Source organism: Canis lupus, chromosome 6 (assembly GCF_003254725.2).
Source record: "Canis lupus dingo isolate Sandy chromosome 6, ASM325472v2, whole genome shotgun sequence".
Classification (NCBI taxonomy): Eukaryota; Metazoa; Chordata; class Mammalia; order Carnivora; family Canidae; genus Canis; species Canis lupus.
Genome location: NC_064248.1, coordinates 34491571 through 34509151, shown reverse-complemented (window position 1 = coordinate 34509151; position 17581 = coordinate 34491571). Strand labels below are relative to the sequence as shown.

Sequence of the window (17581 nt, the reverse complement as noted above, 5' to 3'; positions counted from 1 at the left end):
TATGTTTATTTGACATTTACAAAGCATGGGGTATTGGACATTTTGAAGGCACACCATTTAGATGACTGACTAAGTAGATCCCTTCACATTGTGTAGCTTTGTTTTGTATTATTAGTATATTCTCATAAGGAAGTTCATCCATACATTTACAGTTCATTACAAGTTTATCATGACTGTCTATTAAATATATCTGTTCTATGTTGAGTCCTATTTTTCTACCTTCCTACCCTATATTCTCTATATCCAGGTTGTTCTCAAGTCTGCATTTCACATCAGAAGGTCTAAAGGAATTTTATTTTGATTTCCTTTTTAGTGAAAACACTTTACAAATTGCCAACTCATGATATATTCACTTTGAACTTAAAATATCATTTGTTTAAAAAAATGCAATAAAACCTGAAATGTACACTAATATTCATTCTGGAGATTAAAGCTGCCAATGAATTATGCAGCTGGGCCAAGGCTGTCTTGTTCTCAGACTAAATTTATCTCATCGAAAAAGAATTATTCTGACCGGGGTTAAAGAGTGGAGATGGTTAAAGTTTGATTGTGTTTTGTTTCTTTTCTTTAAAAAATATTTGGTTATGGTTCTCTTATGAGCTGGATTTTAAAATGTAAATACTAATGAGGGACTTGATAAGGAGTCCTATTTTCTCTGATTATAAATGTGACAAAGGTTTCTGGAGACTTTTTTTAAAAAAAAAATGTATTATATTTCTTTTCCTTTTCTCTTTCTTTCTTTCTATTTTTTTTTAAAACATGGATCTCTGGCCATCGGGGACCCCGTGCTGAGGCCTAACCTCTCTGACTTACAGAGTAAGCCTCAGTGTAATAGAAGTAAATGCTGCATTTCCTCCGTATATAACATGTCACTTGGGCGAAGTGCTACAGTGTCTCTTTGGTAAAGCTGAAATGCGGATTTCTCAAAAATGTCTTGTTTTCAGTTAATGATATTTTCTGCTTTTCACCAGGTGGTCTCTTTGGGGGTTTGTTCTTGAATTCATTTCTCTGTGCATGCACCAGGCTTTCTATTATTTGTCTATCCAGCAAGCATTTACTGGGTTCTTGTCACACTCAGGCTTGAGCCAAGTGTTCAGGTAATGGTGGCCAAGAAGCCCAGCCATGTCCTGTGGCATTTACCATCTTCAGAGTAAATGGGTGCTCAAGAAACAGAGGAGGGCAAGATGAACACATGCTATGATAAGGACAATACTGGAGATAAAAAATGAAGTGTTATGGGGAAAGAAAAGAAGGGCCGAGAGTCAGGCTGGCTTTAATCAGACCCATTTGCTTAGCTAGCAGGCCAGGCATGATGTAAGATGCCAGCTCATCCTAATATTGCCTGGCGTGAACCAGCTCTCCCCCAGAGATGGCTCAGTTCATCTTTCTCAAAAGTGAAACCTCACAAGGAAAGGCAACTTCCGGAAATGGCCAAGCCTTCTATCCCTGTTTCAAAACTAGCCCCCAATGACTCACAAAAGCTGAAAGGGAAATTGATCATCAGCTCATTATGACCCCCACAGGGTAAGAGCTTTGAGAAACCCGTGGGCCTGGTAAGAACAGATCCATGGCAGCAAAGAGGGCCATATTAGCAGATGTTGGTGTATTTGCTGGCCCTGGGGATGGCCCTGCATCAGCTGTTGTGAGGGCGTTCGGTTCCCTCTATGCTTGGACCTCCATTCAGAGCAGGATGCATCTGCTGCAGAGCATAGCTGACTTTGGAATCCTAGTCCTGAGTTTGATTTCTATGACCACAGAGCATAAAGTTTGGGTCCTCTGCAAAGACGAAGAAAAAACACAATGAGATCCTTGACTTTATTTAGCTGTTCTGTCCCATGCAGCCTTGCCTTCCTTGTAAGACGAGCAATCCCACGTTTCAGAGAACTTATGTTACTTCCCCAACTGGGCAAAATAAGGAACAGCTTAGATTCAGGTGTTTTGCCTTCTAGGACGGAATTCTCCTGCTCCATCTGTGGATCCTGAGAGTAGTAGGAGTGGGTCATCCCTGCCCCACTCTCCACAGAAGCTGTACCCTCATTCAGTTATCCTTCATTGCATCTTCTGAAAATAAGACTCATTAATATTGTTCCCCAGAATGTCACAGAAATGAGAAAGGGTCTTCTCAGGCTTTAATCTGTATCTGCTCAACCCATACAATCATTTTATCAAAGTCAAGTTTCTCAAGGTATAGTTTGCATATAGTAAAACTCCCCTTCTTAGCATATAGTTCTTCAAGTGTCAACAAATGTGTACAGTGATGTAACAACCACCACCATCAGGACATCAAACAGGTTTATCATTCCAAAAGATTCCCTAGGGTTTGTTTGTAGACCCCAGCCTCAGCCCCGGCAATCGCCAATCTCTTTCCTGACCCTCTAGTTTTGCCTTTTCCAGAATGTCCTATAAATGGAATCATAAGGAAGTAGGCTTTGAGTTTGACTTCTTTCTCTCAGTATAATGAATTTGAGATTCATCCATGCGGTTATGTCTATCAATAGTCCATTCTTTCTTTTATTGCTGAGTAGCATGCTATTGTGGATGCACCACGGTTTGTTTATTCAACAGCTGAAGGATCTTTGTTTGTTTTTTTTTCCCAGTTTTTGCTGATTTTTAAAAAGTTGCAATAAACCCTTGTGTACAGGTGTTTCTGTGAATATACGTTTTTAGTCTTCTTGGGTAAATACCTAGGAGTGGTGTTGCTGGGTCGAACACCAAGGGCATATTTAAAGATTTTTCTAGGGGAGATAGTGGACAAAGTTGTAGCTTTGATATTGCATCCTAAGGGTGACACTTCGCTTTGTGACCTGATATAGATGGTCTGAGCCTCACTTTTCTGCAACAGAAGAAAGAGTAGAATAGTAGCTCCTGCACAGGGTTAACGCACTCATTCTCTTTTTCGTCCCTCGTCCTGGGTTACTGCCTCCTTGCACTAGACTTTTCCTTTTCTTAGCACTTCTGTTTCTATTCCCTGAGCATGCATGTCCTTTTCTACATCTCTGCTGCACTGTTTCCTTTCCTGGAACACTTTGCCACCCACCTTTCTCCTCACCAACTCCTCATCCTCCAGTTGCCCAATGAAATGCCACCTCTTCAAAAAAAAGTCTTCCCTCGCCCTTAATCTAAATCCAGCCCCCTGCTATATTTAGTTTCCTTTTTTAAATTTTTGAAACCCTGTTCTTTTCTTTTATAGCATTTACCACAACTGGCCTTATGGAATTAACTGTGCGATTTGTTTTTTAATGGAAATTTTTATTGAGATCATTGTAGAGTCACACACAGTTGTAAGGAATAACTTGAGAGAGTCCATGTACCTTTTACTTTGTTTTCTCCAGTGGTAATATTTGGCAAAACTATAATACAATACCACAACCAGAGTATTGACATTGATACAATGCCCCAATCTTACTCAGATTTGCCCACTTATACTATCAATAATGTGTGTGTGTGTGTGTTGGGAGGGGGAGGTGTATTTAGTTCCATGCATTTCTATTGCATGTGTAGATTTGTGGGTCCTCTACCACAGTCAAGATCCAGTACAGTTCCATCCCCAAAGCATTCTTCCCCAGTCCTCTAATAACCATGCCTACCTCCTCTGATCCCCAACACCTGGCAAGCACTAATCTTAAAATTGAGACTCTTCAAAATTGGAACCATATTGTGCATAACCTTTTCGGGTTGACTTTTTTTTTTTTTTTTTTTTTTTTTTTTTACTGAGCATTATTCCCTGGAGTTTCATCTAAGCTATTGTGTGTCAATACTTCTTTTAATTGCTGAGTAATATTCCACAGTTTGGACGTACCACAGTTTATTTAACTGTTTGCCTCTGTGGAAGGACATTTAGACTGATACCTATTTTTAGCTATTATAAATAAAACTGCAGATATTGGTATGAACCTAAGTTTCCATTTCTTTGGGATCAATGCCCAAGAGTAAAATTGTTGGGATGTTAGTTTTATAAGAAACTGATTTTTAAAATCTGTCTCTACCAGTAGACTTTAAGCTCCATCAGTGTAAATAGCCCGAGTTTTGTTTGTTTCTCTGTTTGCTTATTTGTGTGTCTAATCACTATATACTGGGAGCAGTGCATGACCCTCAGAACATAATTCATCACTCTATAAATATTTATATATGAATTAAACAAGGAATGAATGAGTGAATGCATGAATATAGATTTTGGCATGGGGATTAAGTAAAATAATGTATGTAAATCATTTTTAGAATGCTCAACTTGGAAAAACCTCTGCTATTAGGTAAATGTTTATCACCAGCACCATTAGGAGATACGACTTTGGCTAAGGGGAACATGATCCAACTTCCATGCCTTTCTGCCTTGAACATCACACAATTTTTAGGTGGCTTTACAGTATTTGAGGAGTCTGAGTTCTGGCTTCACTTCATTCCCTTAAGAAAAGCCCATCTCATGATAATGCTCAAAAGTGGCAGGATGAGAATTTGGACATCATACATTAAACAAGATCTTGTCTCCATAGGTTAAGAGTGAAGCTTCATGGCTACTTTCTCTGTTGAAAATGAGCACACTCCATAAGGATAGTAGCCTTTGGAGTGTGAAGATGTGTGGTGCTGAACAGGTTAACCTTGTCCCTGGATTCTCATGGTGGGCACGTGAAATAAATATTGGTGAAGCTGATGGAGATAGCAGAGTACTTAATAGAGAGAGAAAATTAGTAATTCTCATTTGCCTGAGGAAAGTGCAGGTCTTCATAATGTCTTGATCTATGTACAAAGAGCTAGTAAAGACAAGCAGTCCTCATAATAAAAATAGAAATGAGGTTTTCCCGACAAAAATGCCACTGGAATGATGAGCTGTCACACAGGACCTGGAGAGATGAGAAAGAAAGTTCTTTGGTGACTATAATTAGGCTAACATGGAGGGCGGCAAAGCTCAGGAGCTGTGCAGGGATGCTCTGTGCCTCGTTCTAGAATCACCATCACATTATCTCTAAAGAGCTAGGATGGTAAGGAAGTCAAAGCTCATTCCTGGTAGACCATGCCCCCATTCTGACCACGGTGAGGCTCTGACCTGGCCTGTGATGTGGAGGAGGTGTTTTCACTCTGCACTTTGGAATGCTTGAAGAAAAAAAAATGAGAAGAAGAGGGAGGAGGAAGGAGAGACCTTGTTTCTTATCATGAAAGTACCCTATGTGCATTACAGAAAACTTGGTTAATGCAAGTAGCATGAAAAAAATAATAAAAGTCACCAGTAGTCTCAATTCTACTATTAGCATTCAAGGTGTTTCCTCGAAGCTTTAGAAGTATCTATGTAGACATATAGCTTTAGATTAGAAGGTGACAAACTTAGAAGTAGAGATATAGATATATATTGACTTTACATATATGGGGTCATTCCATATAAATGTGGACTTATATCTTACTCTTCCTCCCACCCCCATTTTATATGCATTTCTCTGCTTTGCAAACTATTCTACCCTAGTTGTATTTCCAAAGTTGGTTGATGCAGTTCCAATGAGGCAGGCAATAAACTGGTTGTTGATATGGTTGTTTGTTTGACCAAAACTCAAATTCAAATTTCAGTATTTTTGCTGAGATCCATTTTTACATGTGCTATGAAAAGGAAAGGGGGAAAGACAGTCACCTAGACTTCCTTTAGGCATTGAGTCAAGGCCTGAGCTTTCTCCACCCTGGCCCAGGTTTCCATGGCCACAGGAAAACCCTGGTGGTTTAAGATGCCCTCAGGGTTCCTAGGAGAGGCAGCATCTACCAGAACCATAGTTTGCAATTTTGTAATCCAGTTTAATTTTTGGAGAAAGAACCAGCTCTCAGAAAACTCTTATACTGATTATTCAACTTTCAAACATTCTGCTTTAAACCCCACTTTTAGAAGTGCATTATGCAATAAAGTAGAAGGTTAGAGGCAAGGAAATCACACTGACTGGAGTTAGGGCTTGAGCATATGGATTTAAATGTCATCTATCTTCTTCTACCCTCAGTTTTCTCATCTGTAAAATGGAAAGGGTCAGATTACCTTCTTACTGGGTTTCTGGGTAGATGAAATGTGACAATGAAGGTAAAATAGTTGGCATAGCACCTATCACACAGTAAGTACTCAATGATTCTTAGCTTTGCTGTTATTTTTTATGACATTTCTTGGAATTATGTGGATCTTGATAGAACAATGGCTCTGAGGAAAAAAAATATTGGAATGGCTTGACTGTTGAGAAGCGGGGGTTGAGAAAGGAGGGTGGAAGCCTGCTGAGAACCTAAGTGATATTAGAGGAAGTATCAGCACCCTGGAGTTTGGTGTTTTCACTAAAGAGGTCATAAAATATTAACATCCCCCAGCGTTGCCCAGAAGAATAGTGGTGTCAGCTCCTGCTTGCTTACAAGAGAGGCTCCTTAGAGATGTCTGTGGCCCAGTTATAAGGAGGGAAAGTAGGGAGAGGCAAGGTGGTGGCTGTGATTCCAATTGTTTCCTTAGCTGGAAACACTAGAGTTAAGAGAGAAGGGCAGGATAGTGAACTAGCAATGGGCTGCCCTGAAAGAGAAAAAAAAAATGGCTCTGTTTTTTTTTTCCAACTAGAGTGATTGGAGCTGTCTTTCCCACAGAGGCCAGTTTGTATTGCCCTATTCTTGTGTTCCCAACCAATAACCATATCACTATCATTAACACCAACACACATCCGTCAGCATTACCATCACCACTACCACCAGCATCATCATCATCATCATCATCATCATCACGACCACCATCACCAGTATGGTCACCACCACCACCATCACCATCTCTATTATTACCAGCACCACTACCACCACCATCATCATCACCATGCATCTGTGAAGCTAACATGCACAGTGGATTTACTAGATGCCAGGAGTTGTACTAACAACTAGTATATATATATATATATATATATATATATATATATATATATATATAATCCAATGTTATTAATTTATGAAAAATGATTTTTTCATTTATAAATTAGGACCCCATGACCCAGGAAGTTTAAGTAACTTCCCAAAAGTCAGCCAGCTGGTACAAAACAGATCCAAGATTAGAAGCTGGACAATCTGCCTCCCAGTCTTTTTGTTGTTGTTGTTTTATTTATTCGTGAAAGACACAGAGAGAGAGAGAGAGAGAGAGAGGCAGAGACACAGGCAGAGGAAGAAGCAGGCTCCATGCAGGGAGCCTGACGTGGGTCTCGATCCCAGGACTCCAGGATCACACCCTGGGCCAAAGGCAGGCGCTAAACCGCTGAGCCACCCAGGGATCCCCCAGTCCTTATTATATCCACTGTCCTATTTAAAAAGGCAGTATATGGTTAGATTAAGCTCTGTGGCCCCAGAACATGCCCTTTTAATTCTTTTTTTTTTTTTTCTGTGAGAAGGAAAACCTATGATCTAAGCCTCACAGTGTCACAAGTCAACCAGTAGTTCTCAAACATGAGCACATTTATACCAGCACCATTTATACCATTATACTCAGTAACCCTTCTTCAAAGAAATTTCCTTAAAATTTCATTTATAATACAGATGAAAGCGGTAGTAGAATAGAGATGCATTTTATAAATGCAAATGTGAAACATTTATTATAAAGCCAATCAGTGAGAAGAATGAGGTTATTTTGATGAACACCAATATTTGGAATTGGGAGTATGGATAACTAATATTGTTTTCAATTAGCATCATAATCCAATTTACTTCAGTGTTTTCATTTGTTGCATAATAGTGAGAAAATGCTGAATCACAAGCTGATATAGAGTTACAAAAGGTAGTTTTCTATACCAGATGACCTAAAACTGTCAGGTTAATCTAGGATATGAACTTCAGCTCCAGCTTTGTTGGTCAGTGTATCTCCTGGATGAGCACCATGCTAGGTACAGCACATACATGCGAGACGTAGGTGATGAGCGACTAAATGAATGAATCAGTCAGTGAGAATGAAATGGATCTCAGGAGTGTGGAAGTGGAAGAGAGTTGTATTGCCATTTCTAAATATTCTCATTTATTTGACCAATATTTAACAAGCATCCACTGCATTAAACTTGGTGGTATTCTCAGGTGACGTGGATGCAACTTTGGGGAGGGAAAATAAAGTTCTCATGGAGCACGTGCATGTCAGTATGCAAAGAATGGAATGGCAGGAAATAATAAATAGACAAGAAACTGACTGTCAACACTGTGGCTGACCCATTTATATGCAGAAAGCTTACATATGCCCCCCCCCCAAGTCCCAGTAGCCTCATGGGTAACATGGTGCTATCAGTATGTACCAGCACTGCCCCTGTGAAGAATAAAGGGAAACACACTTAGGTACTGCCATCCTCATCTACATCTCGACACTGCAAAATGTACAAAGATGCATGTTTCATTCTGGGATTTTTTAATTACGCACTGGGCATTCTTGGATTTGTACACTCATATCATTAAAGCAGTCTCAGCCAAAGAACATATATTTGTAGATGTATTAATATGCACTGGGCATAAGCAATTACAAGACTAGGTATGAGGTGACCAGAATCTGGAAAAAGGGAGATACAGAAAAGAAAGTGCTAGTTATGTAGAAGATAGGAGGTGCAGCACAGGTTAAAGCATTTAATATCATGACCTCAGCAATGGGAGGGGTCAGTGATGCCTTTTGAGCAGAAGATTGATGTGTTTGGTTTTGTCTATTTAAAATTCCCCTATGGAGTCAATGTGGAGTGTGAGTTGGGAAAAACTGAGGCCAGAAGCAAAGGAACCAATTAGGGAAGCACTGGTCTTTTTTTTTTTTTTTTTTTTTTAATCTAGCCTAAAGAGAATAATGCGATGCACTGGGACAGGAGTAATGGAAAATCGAGAGAGGTTTCTTAGTTGGAGCTCAGAGAATTAAAAATGATGTGACTTGGGAATCAATTGACTATTCAAAGCAATGGAGGGAGGTGTGAAGGGCAAATGTTGATGTTTCAAGGTTAACTAAATGGAAGGGAGGTGCTTCCATTAACAAGCAGGCAAGTCCACAGAGGAAGAGAAGCATGTGCACGTGTTTTGTCTAGGGGGGATGTTAAGACAGCAACGAGATAGGACCTTTGTCCTGACACATGCAGGAGGCTGTTTGAGGTCCGTGATCATTCCTGAGGAGTAACCCATGAGGAGGGAACAGGGCTGTGGAGGTGAGGAAGATTCTGTGGAGTCTGATTGCTACAAAACCTTCACAGATATGTGCAAAGTAGCATAGCCATGATGTGATGTGGGTGATGTAAGGTGATGACAAACGGGGTACACAAGTTAAGAGACCTACAAAGCACAAGATGACACCAGACAAGATGTTGTAGGTGTACACAAGGTCCAAGTGTACACTCTTGCAGCCTCAGCCCCTTCTTATATAAACTGGAGCGATGAAAACCTACTTTACAATGTTTGGGGAGGTCCAAAAATAAGCATATTGGCCAGAAGCAGTCTCTTTGCATGAGTTACCCTAGTCAGTCCTCAAAAAGTAACAAAATCCTTGATCTGAAATTTTATGAGAAGAATTCAGTTGACAAGGACTAATATAAAAGTTTGTGTTATGGAGAACATAAGAATCCTGCCACGGGAGCACATAGGAAGGTCCAGCCAGGGAAATACACAGTTTTCTCATACGTGCCACTGTGCTCAAAGTGTGTTGAATTATTCTACCTGAAACCAGGTGAAAGAAATGCTTTTCTTTTAAGAGTGGACACAGGAAATCATCTGGAAATGGCTTGATACAAACTTGGGTTAGAAGGAACCCACTGAAGGGAACAAAGGCAGCTGATGACAAGCTTTCCAGGAGAAGAAAAATGTGGGACAAAGAGGTGGGAATGAGAATTTGCTCTCTGGTCCCCTCTGGGCAGAGGAAGAAGAGAAAGGAATATGGCAGAGAAAGGCTAGACCCAGGAGAGTTGAATCAAAGTCAATGGTGGTAGGATAACTAACTGACATTTGCATGGATACAATACACACCAGTCTTTCTAGAATTGTGCTTCTAAGATGAGAATATCTTTTCCTATTTAGTCTTCCTTACACTTCTACAGTTTTCTGTCTACTAAACTCAAAAATGCCTTTTATAAGTGGATGTGTTGCAGAATATGATGAGAGGCTGAGAGCTTCATGTATGGGTTCTTGTGATGGAGTCCAAAGACCGGGAATAGAAAACACTGAACTAGCAGGTCAGATGAGGTTGTAGAAGTGTGAGGTGCCCATACATGGAAATTGTGGTTTGGGGACTAAGACTTAGAAACTCAGAGACCGTGTGTTTGGTGAGGTAAGATCTTGAGAACCAGGAAGGTTTTTCTGCTGAGTATCTATGCATTTGCTTCTGATTTTTTCAAATTGACCCAATTTTGAGTCCTGACATCCTTCCTAGTTCAGCACCAACAGCCCTTGAAGGTGTGCTGGTGACGCCAGGGACTGAGGATCCCCGTGGTTGCTCTTGCCTGTGTGCCAAGACAGGACCTTGTGCAGGTTAAGGTCAAAAGGGATGATTCCAGAATTTGAGATGTTAGAGGTGAAGTCACTTCTAGTAGGAGATTCTTAAGGTGACTCATGTTGCATAAAGATAAATATTTCTGAACATTTATGGGGTCAAAGAACCTTGTAACAAGGCTTATTACAGAGGAAAAATAGAATCTTCTGCAGGCTTTGTTTGCCTTCAGATTTGCTCGAGTTCCATCCAGAAAGTCACAACACAGAGAGTGGGTGGGGTGTGGAGGCTTCCCAAAGTAGACCTTCCCACCCACTTGTTCATTAGGAGAAATCACCACTTAGCTGTTTTTGTCTCTGCCGCCTACTGTCCCTTGTCCCACGCTCTTACATTCTGTCCTATGCACTGGAATCAGACTCCCACCCTCTCAAGTGCCAAACACTGCACTCTCCCTTAGCATCACCTCCTGGAACCTATTATTTCAGGAAAACTCCTATGGGAACTTAGGTTATTTGCTTGCTCTGTTATTTTTAAATTTGGGGTTCCATCTGGTGTGTCTTGGGTCTCTCTTGAGGGGTGCCAGTTAGCTGCTTTGATAGAATATTGTCAATATAACTTGCAACTTTTGTCAGAGGTGATAATAGGAAGGTGTTGGCAAATGAACGTGTTTTCTTTTCTTCCTCTTTTTTTAGATGTATGTATGGATGTATGGATGTATTTATTTAGAAGAGCTTAAGGTAGATTGTGAATGGGGTTGGGACTTAATCCTCCTGTAATCAAGGAGGGACTAGAAAGCCAGGGAAGTTTCATACTCTAAAGTTTGGTGGCCAGGAGGACTGATAGATTCCTGAAAGAGGAGATCTTGAAGCTGTGCAGACATAGAATAATGTTCTAGAGCAGTGCTTGCAAGGTTTAGATATTGCAAACAATGATAAATAAAATGTTGGTGATAACAACGATGATTTGGATGAAGTGTCTCTACTACTACGGAACAACATGATGATGGAAAGAATATATTCTGAATTTTCTGTTTTTCAATAGCCCTAATTGTAAACATTGCCCTCATTCCTGATTAGCAGGTCCAAGTGTGCACTCCTGTAGTCTCGGTCCCTTCTTATATAAACTGGAGCAATGAAAACCTACTTTACAACATTTGGGGAGGTCCAAAAAATAAGCATATTTGCCAGAAGCAGTCTCTTTGCATGAGTTACCCTAGTCAGTCCTTAAAAACTATCAAAATCCTTGACCTGAAATTTTATGAGAAGAATTCAGTTGACAAGGACTAATATGAAAGTTTGTGCTCATCTGATGCACTGGCAGGGTTAAATAAATTGTTGTACTCAAGAAGACCAGGGCAGAAAGGTGATGTCTACACATTTTCGTATAAATGCCGTATCATTTGAAAGAATTCTCCAGAAAAAAAAAATACACTTGTAGTTAGTTGTTTCAAAAATAGATTGACTTTGTTGGTGTCGTTTGTGTAATTTTTAGCAAAAAGAAGAGAAATGTCTATGTCATCAACTAGTCAGGGACTGAGAATAAAAGTAATCCATAATAATAGTTGCTAGTGTGTACTGAGTCGTTGCTAGGTAATATGCACCGATCTCAGAACTCATGTGTATTACATTATTTTATCTTTTAACAACTTAATTAGGAAGGCAAAATTATTATCTTTCTCTGTTAGAATGAAACTAAGATTTTAAGAGCTTATAACTCCATAGGTATTTAACAGCAGCCAGCCAAAGGAGCCTAAGACAGAGCTGGGACTCCACACCCAAGCAGTGAGACCCCAAAAAATGTATCCCCCACTGCACAGAAAGGATACTGCATGCCCTCCTATGGGCCAGAAAGAGTTCCCAAATCCTCCATCACAGCTATCCTATTTCAGGTGGCCTTGAATGAATGGAGCTGCAACCACTCTGTCATTGAGGAAAGTAAATAAACTCTGATGATTCTACGAATTCAACTCATCTGACTTTTATTAATCTCCCTCCTTGGGAAAGGCATGCGACCCTGTGGTGCAGGGAACTAGGAAATGAGCAAGGGGTGAGGAGGAGAGTCATCCAGGCCTAATGAGGGTAGCTGCTCCCTGTTTTCGAGCATCCCCACAAGGGTGAGCATGTATTGTTGATCCTCAGTGTGCCAGATCCCGTGCTCAGAAGCACTTTACATTCATTATCTCGGTGGTTCCCTAATGCTGATCCACAGATTCATCTGACTCCATAATGACATTTTCAACAGACTGCAGCTAAATGAGAAAATTAAGGGCAATTTAGTGAAAATTTTAATAGACCTAAATTTAATCAATTTGAAGGGCTGTCCTTTATTTTGAGATTATGTCCTTCTTACTTTTTGGTATAAAATGCCCTTTCCTTTATGAAATGATGATGATGACAGATGGTGTGTGTGAGTGTGTATTTGTGTGCATGCGTCTGTGTGTGTGTGTGTACTAACTTGGCAAACAATTTTTAAGTTGCTAATTTCATGCAATCTCTCCACCGTTTTTAAATTTTGGTTGTGACAGTCCATGGATGAGGGAAGAAAAGAACTCCAAGACTCGCTGCAATTCTGCAAGGGAGCTATTATTAGTCCCATTTTACAGATGAAAAAACTGGCTAGGGCACAGCCTGGAATGCAGTCAACGTTAAATGTCCTCCAAGCATTTGAACAAGTAGGTGACTCAAAGTGCTTGTGACAGAGATAAGGTTTTCTGCAGACACTTGAATTCTCACCTTCCTGAAGATTGGACTAGGAAGGGGCCCCTATCGAAATGTGGGAGCGAGAATAAAACGAATCCGAGCCACTTCTGGACAGGTCAGGGAGCCCACCCCAGCCCAGATAATGACATTTAAGATCAAGAAGTCCTGCTTTCTGTTTAACCAGAAAGAATCCTTCTTGCTTGGGGCCTGAAAACCCCCATAGAAGATTCTACTTGAGTGAAATGCCTGCTCTTTTGACAGCCTTAGGAAGGGTCTATGAAAGAGACAAAAAAACAAAGTGATTTCTTTTATTCTTTTAAATAGCTGGCAGATTTGAGGGAAGGAAAAAGTTGCAAACACTGTCGTGTGGGTCAAATTAAAACTTGAGCAGTGGCCTTGTGCCTAAGGAACTTTCATTTTGAAGATGCCATTGTTCATCGCTGGCTTTCTGGCACTCTCTGCTCCCTACAGGGGACGTGCGACCATTCAATTAAGGGTCCTTGCAGCTGAAAGGCAGGAGGGTGGCCCTTGAATGGACATGCACTGTATACACCCAAGTGATCCTGAGTGCCCGGGGATTCCTTGTAGAGACAGACAAGTATTCTCTTTCCCCACTTCTCCCATTTATTGATGTAGAGGAATCCTCTGGGGCTAGTGGCATTGATGTGGCTCTTTCCCAGTCTCCGTTGAGATGGAATTCAGATCCAGCATCCCCAGATGCTGCTTGAAAGGCCGGCAGGATTTTGTCATCAAGTGAACAGTGTTTGCAGATACGGCATTACCCTTTGATTTGGGGTCATCGGATGCTCTGTTCCTGATTAACATGCACTGATATTAGCTGTAAAATCTTCCCTGTCTGATCCTTTATGTGGTTGCCGTGGTGGGGGCGTGGGAGGGTGTGCTCGTCTCTGTGTGCCATGCTGTTTGCATGCGCTTGTGCGGGAACGTTCAGGCTTGGCCATCCAGAGAATGGCTCCATATACGTTTGAGGTGGATTTAGAAGGTCTGGATGCCATTGATTCATTGTGCAGACTTCCGGCGTGCCCGGCTGTGAAGACCTCGGTTTAAGGAGAAGTCTGAGCCATTATTACAAAATGGGTCTGCAGGAATCCAGTCACCACTGAGGGTTTACAACTTTGGAGAGAAAAAGGACCGGAAAACCAGTGTTGGCTCAGTGCAGCCGAGAACAGTTATTGGTTCTTTTCAAAATGTATTTGTTTTTCATTAAACCATTCAGATAAGGTCTTATTAAAGTGCCATGTATTATTTATCGTGTTTCTTATGAAGATGAGCTGAAGGGAAAATTCTGTCCTCTTCTTGGGGCATCTGCAAGCTTTTCCAATGCCAGCAAGAAAAAAAAAATGAAGGAAAAGCAGGGTGAACCCCTGTCAGTACAGCAAACTGGAAAGCATGGGAAGGAGAGTGGGGGGGGGAGGTCAAAAGGCAGAGTCTTTGACGTTTTATTCATGTGTGTTTTGTGGAGCGGCTTTCCTTTTGGTTTTGTGGATTGCAAAATAAAATAAATAAATAAAAGACAAGCAGAAAGTAAGAAAGAAGAAAAAAAAAGAGTGAAACAGTTTATTTGTGAATCAGACCTTGTCCAGTGAATGTGATTTGTTAGACAACATATAGCAAGGGTTTTTTGAACTAAACATTGCCCCCCCAAACACACACAGCAGTATAAAATACTAGCCCAACCGCCCCCCCCCCCCAAGCCCCATAGCAACTTCTGCCTCAGGTTAAACATGCCCAGTGTGCCCTCTCCAAATGGATGGAATGTCTGAGTCCCTGGGTGTTGGAAGGACCGGTTTTGCAAAGTGAGTAGAAGGAAACAGCCTGGTCGGGGCCTCTTGTTGGCAGAGCAAAGACTTTAGAGTTATCGATGGTTTTTCAAAACAGAACAACAAAAAAATGGAGCTGTGGAATAATTAATTTCCTTTTCTTCGGAAAGCATTTTGATTAGCCTGCAAAGTGAGTTGTGCCTTTCAAGCTGATGGCTCAGTTGAGAAGCTGTTCTTTGGCTGAGAGTTGTGTCCAGGAGGCTCGTGGAAGGGTCAGTGGGGATGTCCCCCTGAGGCATCCCCTGGTCCTCCCTGAAGTCCTCCCTCCTGGGGCGGGGGGTAGGGAGGCTCTCATCACTCTCGAGGTGTGCTCTACCCTGCAAGCCAATGGCAAGCCCCCAGCCAGGTCTCTTGCAGGGAACCCAAGAATCAAAAAAAGACAATGTTCTGACAGCCTCTCGCTCTGAAAAACAAAAAGAAAATCCAATCACTGGGTCAAAACATATCTCAAAAAATATGGCTACTATTCCTGATCATGATTTTACCGCTGCCAAGAATGTGCTTTTTTTTTTCTTTCTTTTTCCTGTGGGGACCAACGATGCGTTAGAGTCTTAATATTTTCTTTTGATTTGCAGATCACATCCTATTTTATTGCATAAAGACTAACGAAAGCTACTAATGAATAATTATTACTTCATAAAATAAAGGGAAGGGGGAGACCCCTGTGCAAGAGCAGAATGCTAATTTGGCCAACGAGGGCTGGTCAGGCAAGAACAAAATAAAATAAATAAACCGTTGTAATTTGCCCGCTGCAGCCCACGGAGTAATGGCTTATCAGACACGGACTTCCCCACCCTGTGCATTTTTTTTTTTTAATTTGAGAAGAGCAAGGATTCTGAGCCCCTTGCATTCACCCCCGGAGGGCGGGGAGGGGGGGGTTGCTGGCTTGGTAGTTAGTCCAACAGGCTTGACTTCCAGGCCAGCCAGGGCGGTTTCCCCATTCAGCGGCTCGGGCTGCTTGCAGGGCTCCTGATGCCTGCAGAGCCAAGGCTGCACCCCGGAGCCTAGGGGCGCCTCGCCGCCTCGCCTCTCCGCGGGAGGTGAGGGTGGGGGTGAGGGTGGAGGTTCCCCCCCACCCCCCCCCGAGCCCACCCCGCCCTGGGGCGCTGCAGCCCCCAGCTCCCCATGCCCCCAGCCCCGGGCGCCGCCGCCGTCTCAGCGCTCTTGCAAGGGGGTGAAAATCCCATTTCTGTGTTTATTTGCCAAAGAGCCGGGCCAGCAGCCCGCCACCCAAATCCGGGAGTCCGGGTCCCAGCTGGGCAATCGCCTTAATTGTGCCCCTGGCCCGGCGCTGGCGCAGGCTGGCGATGTGGGGCGCTCTCTCGCTGCCTCGCCCGCCCCGCGGAGATTCTGTAGCAGACACAATTTGAATTTTGGTGAGTCGTTTTAGAGGGGAGGAAAAAAAAAAGAGAGAGAGAGAGAGAGAGAGGGAAAAAAAAAAAAGGCAGAGGGGAGGGGAAAAAAAAAAAAGCAACCCTGCCCCTGGACCCATTTGACAAATGAGGAGGCGCGCAGCATCAGCACCAACGGAGTGAGCCTCAGTGTGAGTCAAATCTCTCTCTCTCTCTCCTTTCTCCCCTCCCTCCCTCTCTCTCCCTCTCTCTCTGGCCCCTAGCTTTCTCCCCCACCCCCCACCCCACCCCCTGCATCTCCAGGAGGGCATCCACCCTCTCCCCCTTCCCTACAAGTTGCCTCTGCCTGTGCTTGTCATCTTCCGGGTTGGGGAGGGGGTCGGGGGTGGGCGCGTGGGGTGGGGGGCACTGTCCACTTTTCGGGGCATCGGAAAGCAGGCCCAACAGGCCGGGGAAAGGGCACAGCCACCGCGGCCCCAAAATAGTTTCCTGGCCCCCTCTCTCCTCTCTCCCTCTCTCTCTCTCTCTCTCCTCTCTCTCGAGTGTCTTAGTTGGAGGCAGATGAACGCCACCATCTAGCAAAACCCGAAGGGAAGGAAGCCAGCGAGGAGGGACTGGCGCGCGCGGGTGCGGCGGGGGGAGGGAGAGCGAGCAGAGGAGGGACGGCCACCGGGTTTTGACTTAGATAATCAGCAGAATTAAAAAGGAGGAAAAAAAAAAAATTGTAGCGACCAGTGCAAAGAGCGGCGTGGTTGCATGCGAGCGTCCCCACTCGTGCTCGGCGGGCGCCAGAGAGACACGATGCAGCATCCTCTGACGGGGGCCACCTGCGTGGCGCTCCCCAACGTGGGCATGTGTCCCCAGCTCTCGTGTGCCTTGACTTTTATGTACTTACAGCAGGTAAGGCGCGCTCTTCCCTCGGTGGCTGCCTCCCGGGCTCGGCGGACTGGGTACGGGCAGCACTGGGCTGTGCCTTTGCACCTTGGGTGGGTGGGTGGGTGGGGAGGGGGCTTGTGCTTTCGGGGGGGGGAGGGGTGGCTCCCTGCGCCCGCGCCCCGCTGGCTTTGCACCTCTCTGCACACTTTGCCCCATTCAGAGCCTGGGTGCCTGGGAGTTTAAAACTGCCTTTTTCTGACTTGCCATCTCTCTGGTTTCTGCGGTCCGGTGGCGGCCTGAGTGTCTAAGACCCTTTGATGCTGAGAGTTTGGATCTGTGTGGAGGCGCTCGCATGCCTGGAGTTTGAATTTAGCTGTTTTAAGAGAGAGTGAGGGGAAAAAATTAAAAAAA

General features: G+C 43.2%; 1 protein-coding gene across 17 annotated transcripts in view; it reads left to right on the top strand.

Moving 5' to 3' along the window:
• RBFOX1 (RNA binding fox-1 homolog 1) overlaps positions 1-17581 on the top strand; it is a 2033116-nt gene that overhangs the window by 1650387 nt on the left and 365148 nt on the right. Inside the window, exon 1 of one of the 17 annotated variants that reach the window (XM_049111429.1) lies at positions 16714-17194. The exons of the other annotated variants lie outside the window; for them this stretch is intronic. Within the exon in view, the coding sequence (XP_048967386.1) occupies positions 17051-17194 (144 nt within the window). The 5' untranslated portion in view covers positions 16714-17050. Of the gene's footprint in view, positions 1-16713; positions 17195-17581 lie in introns of those variants that run through there. 17 annotated transcript variants of the gene reach the window in all.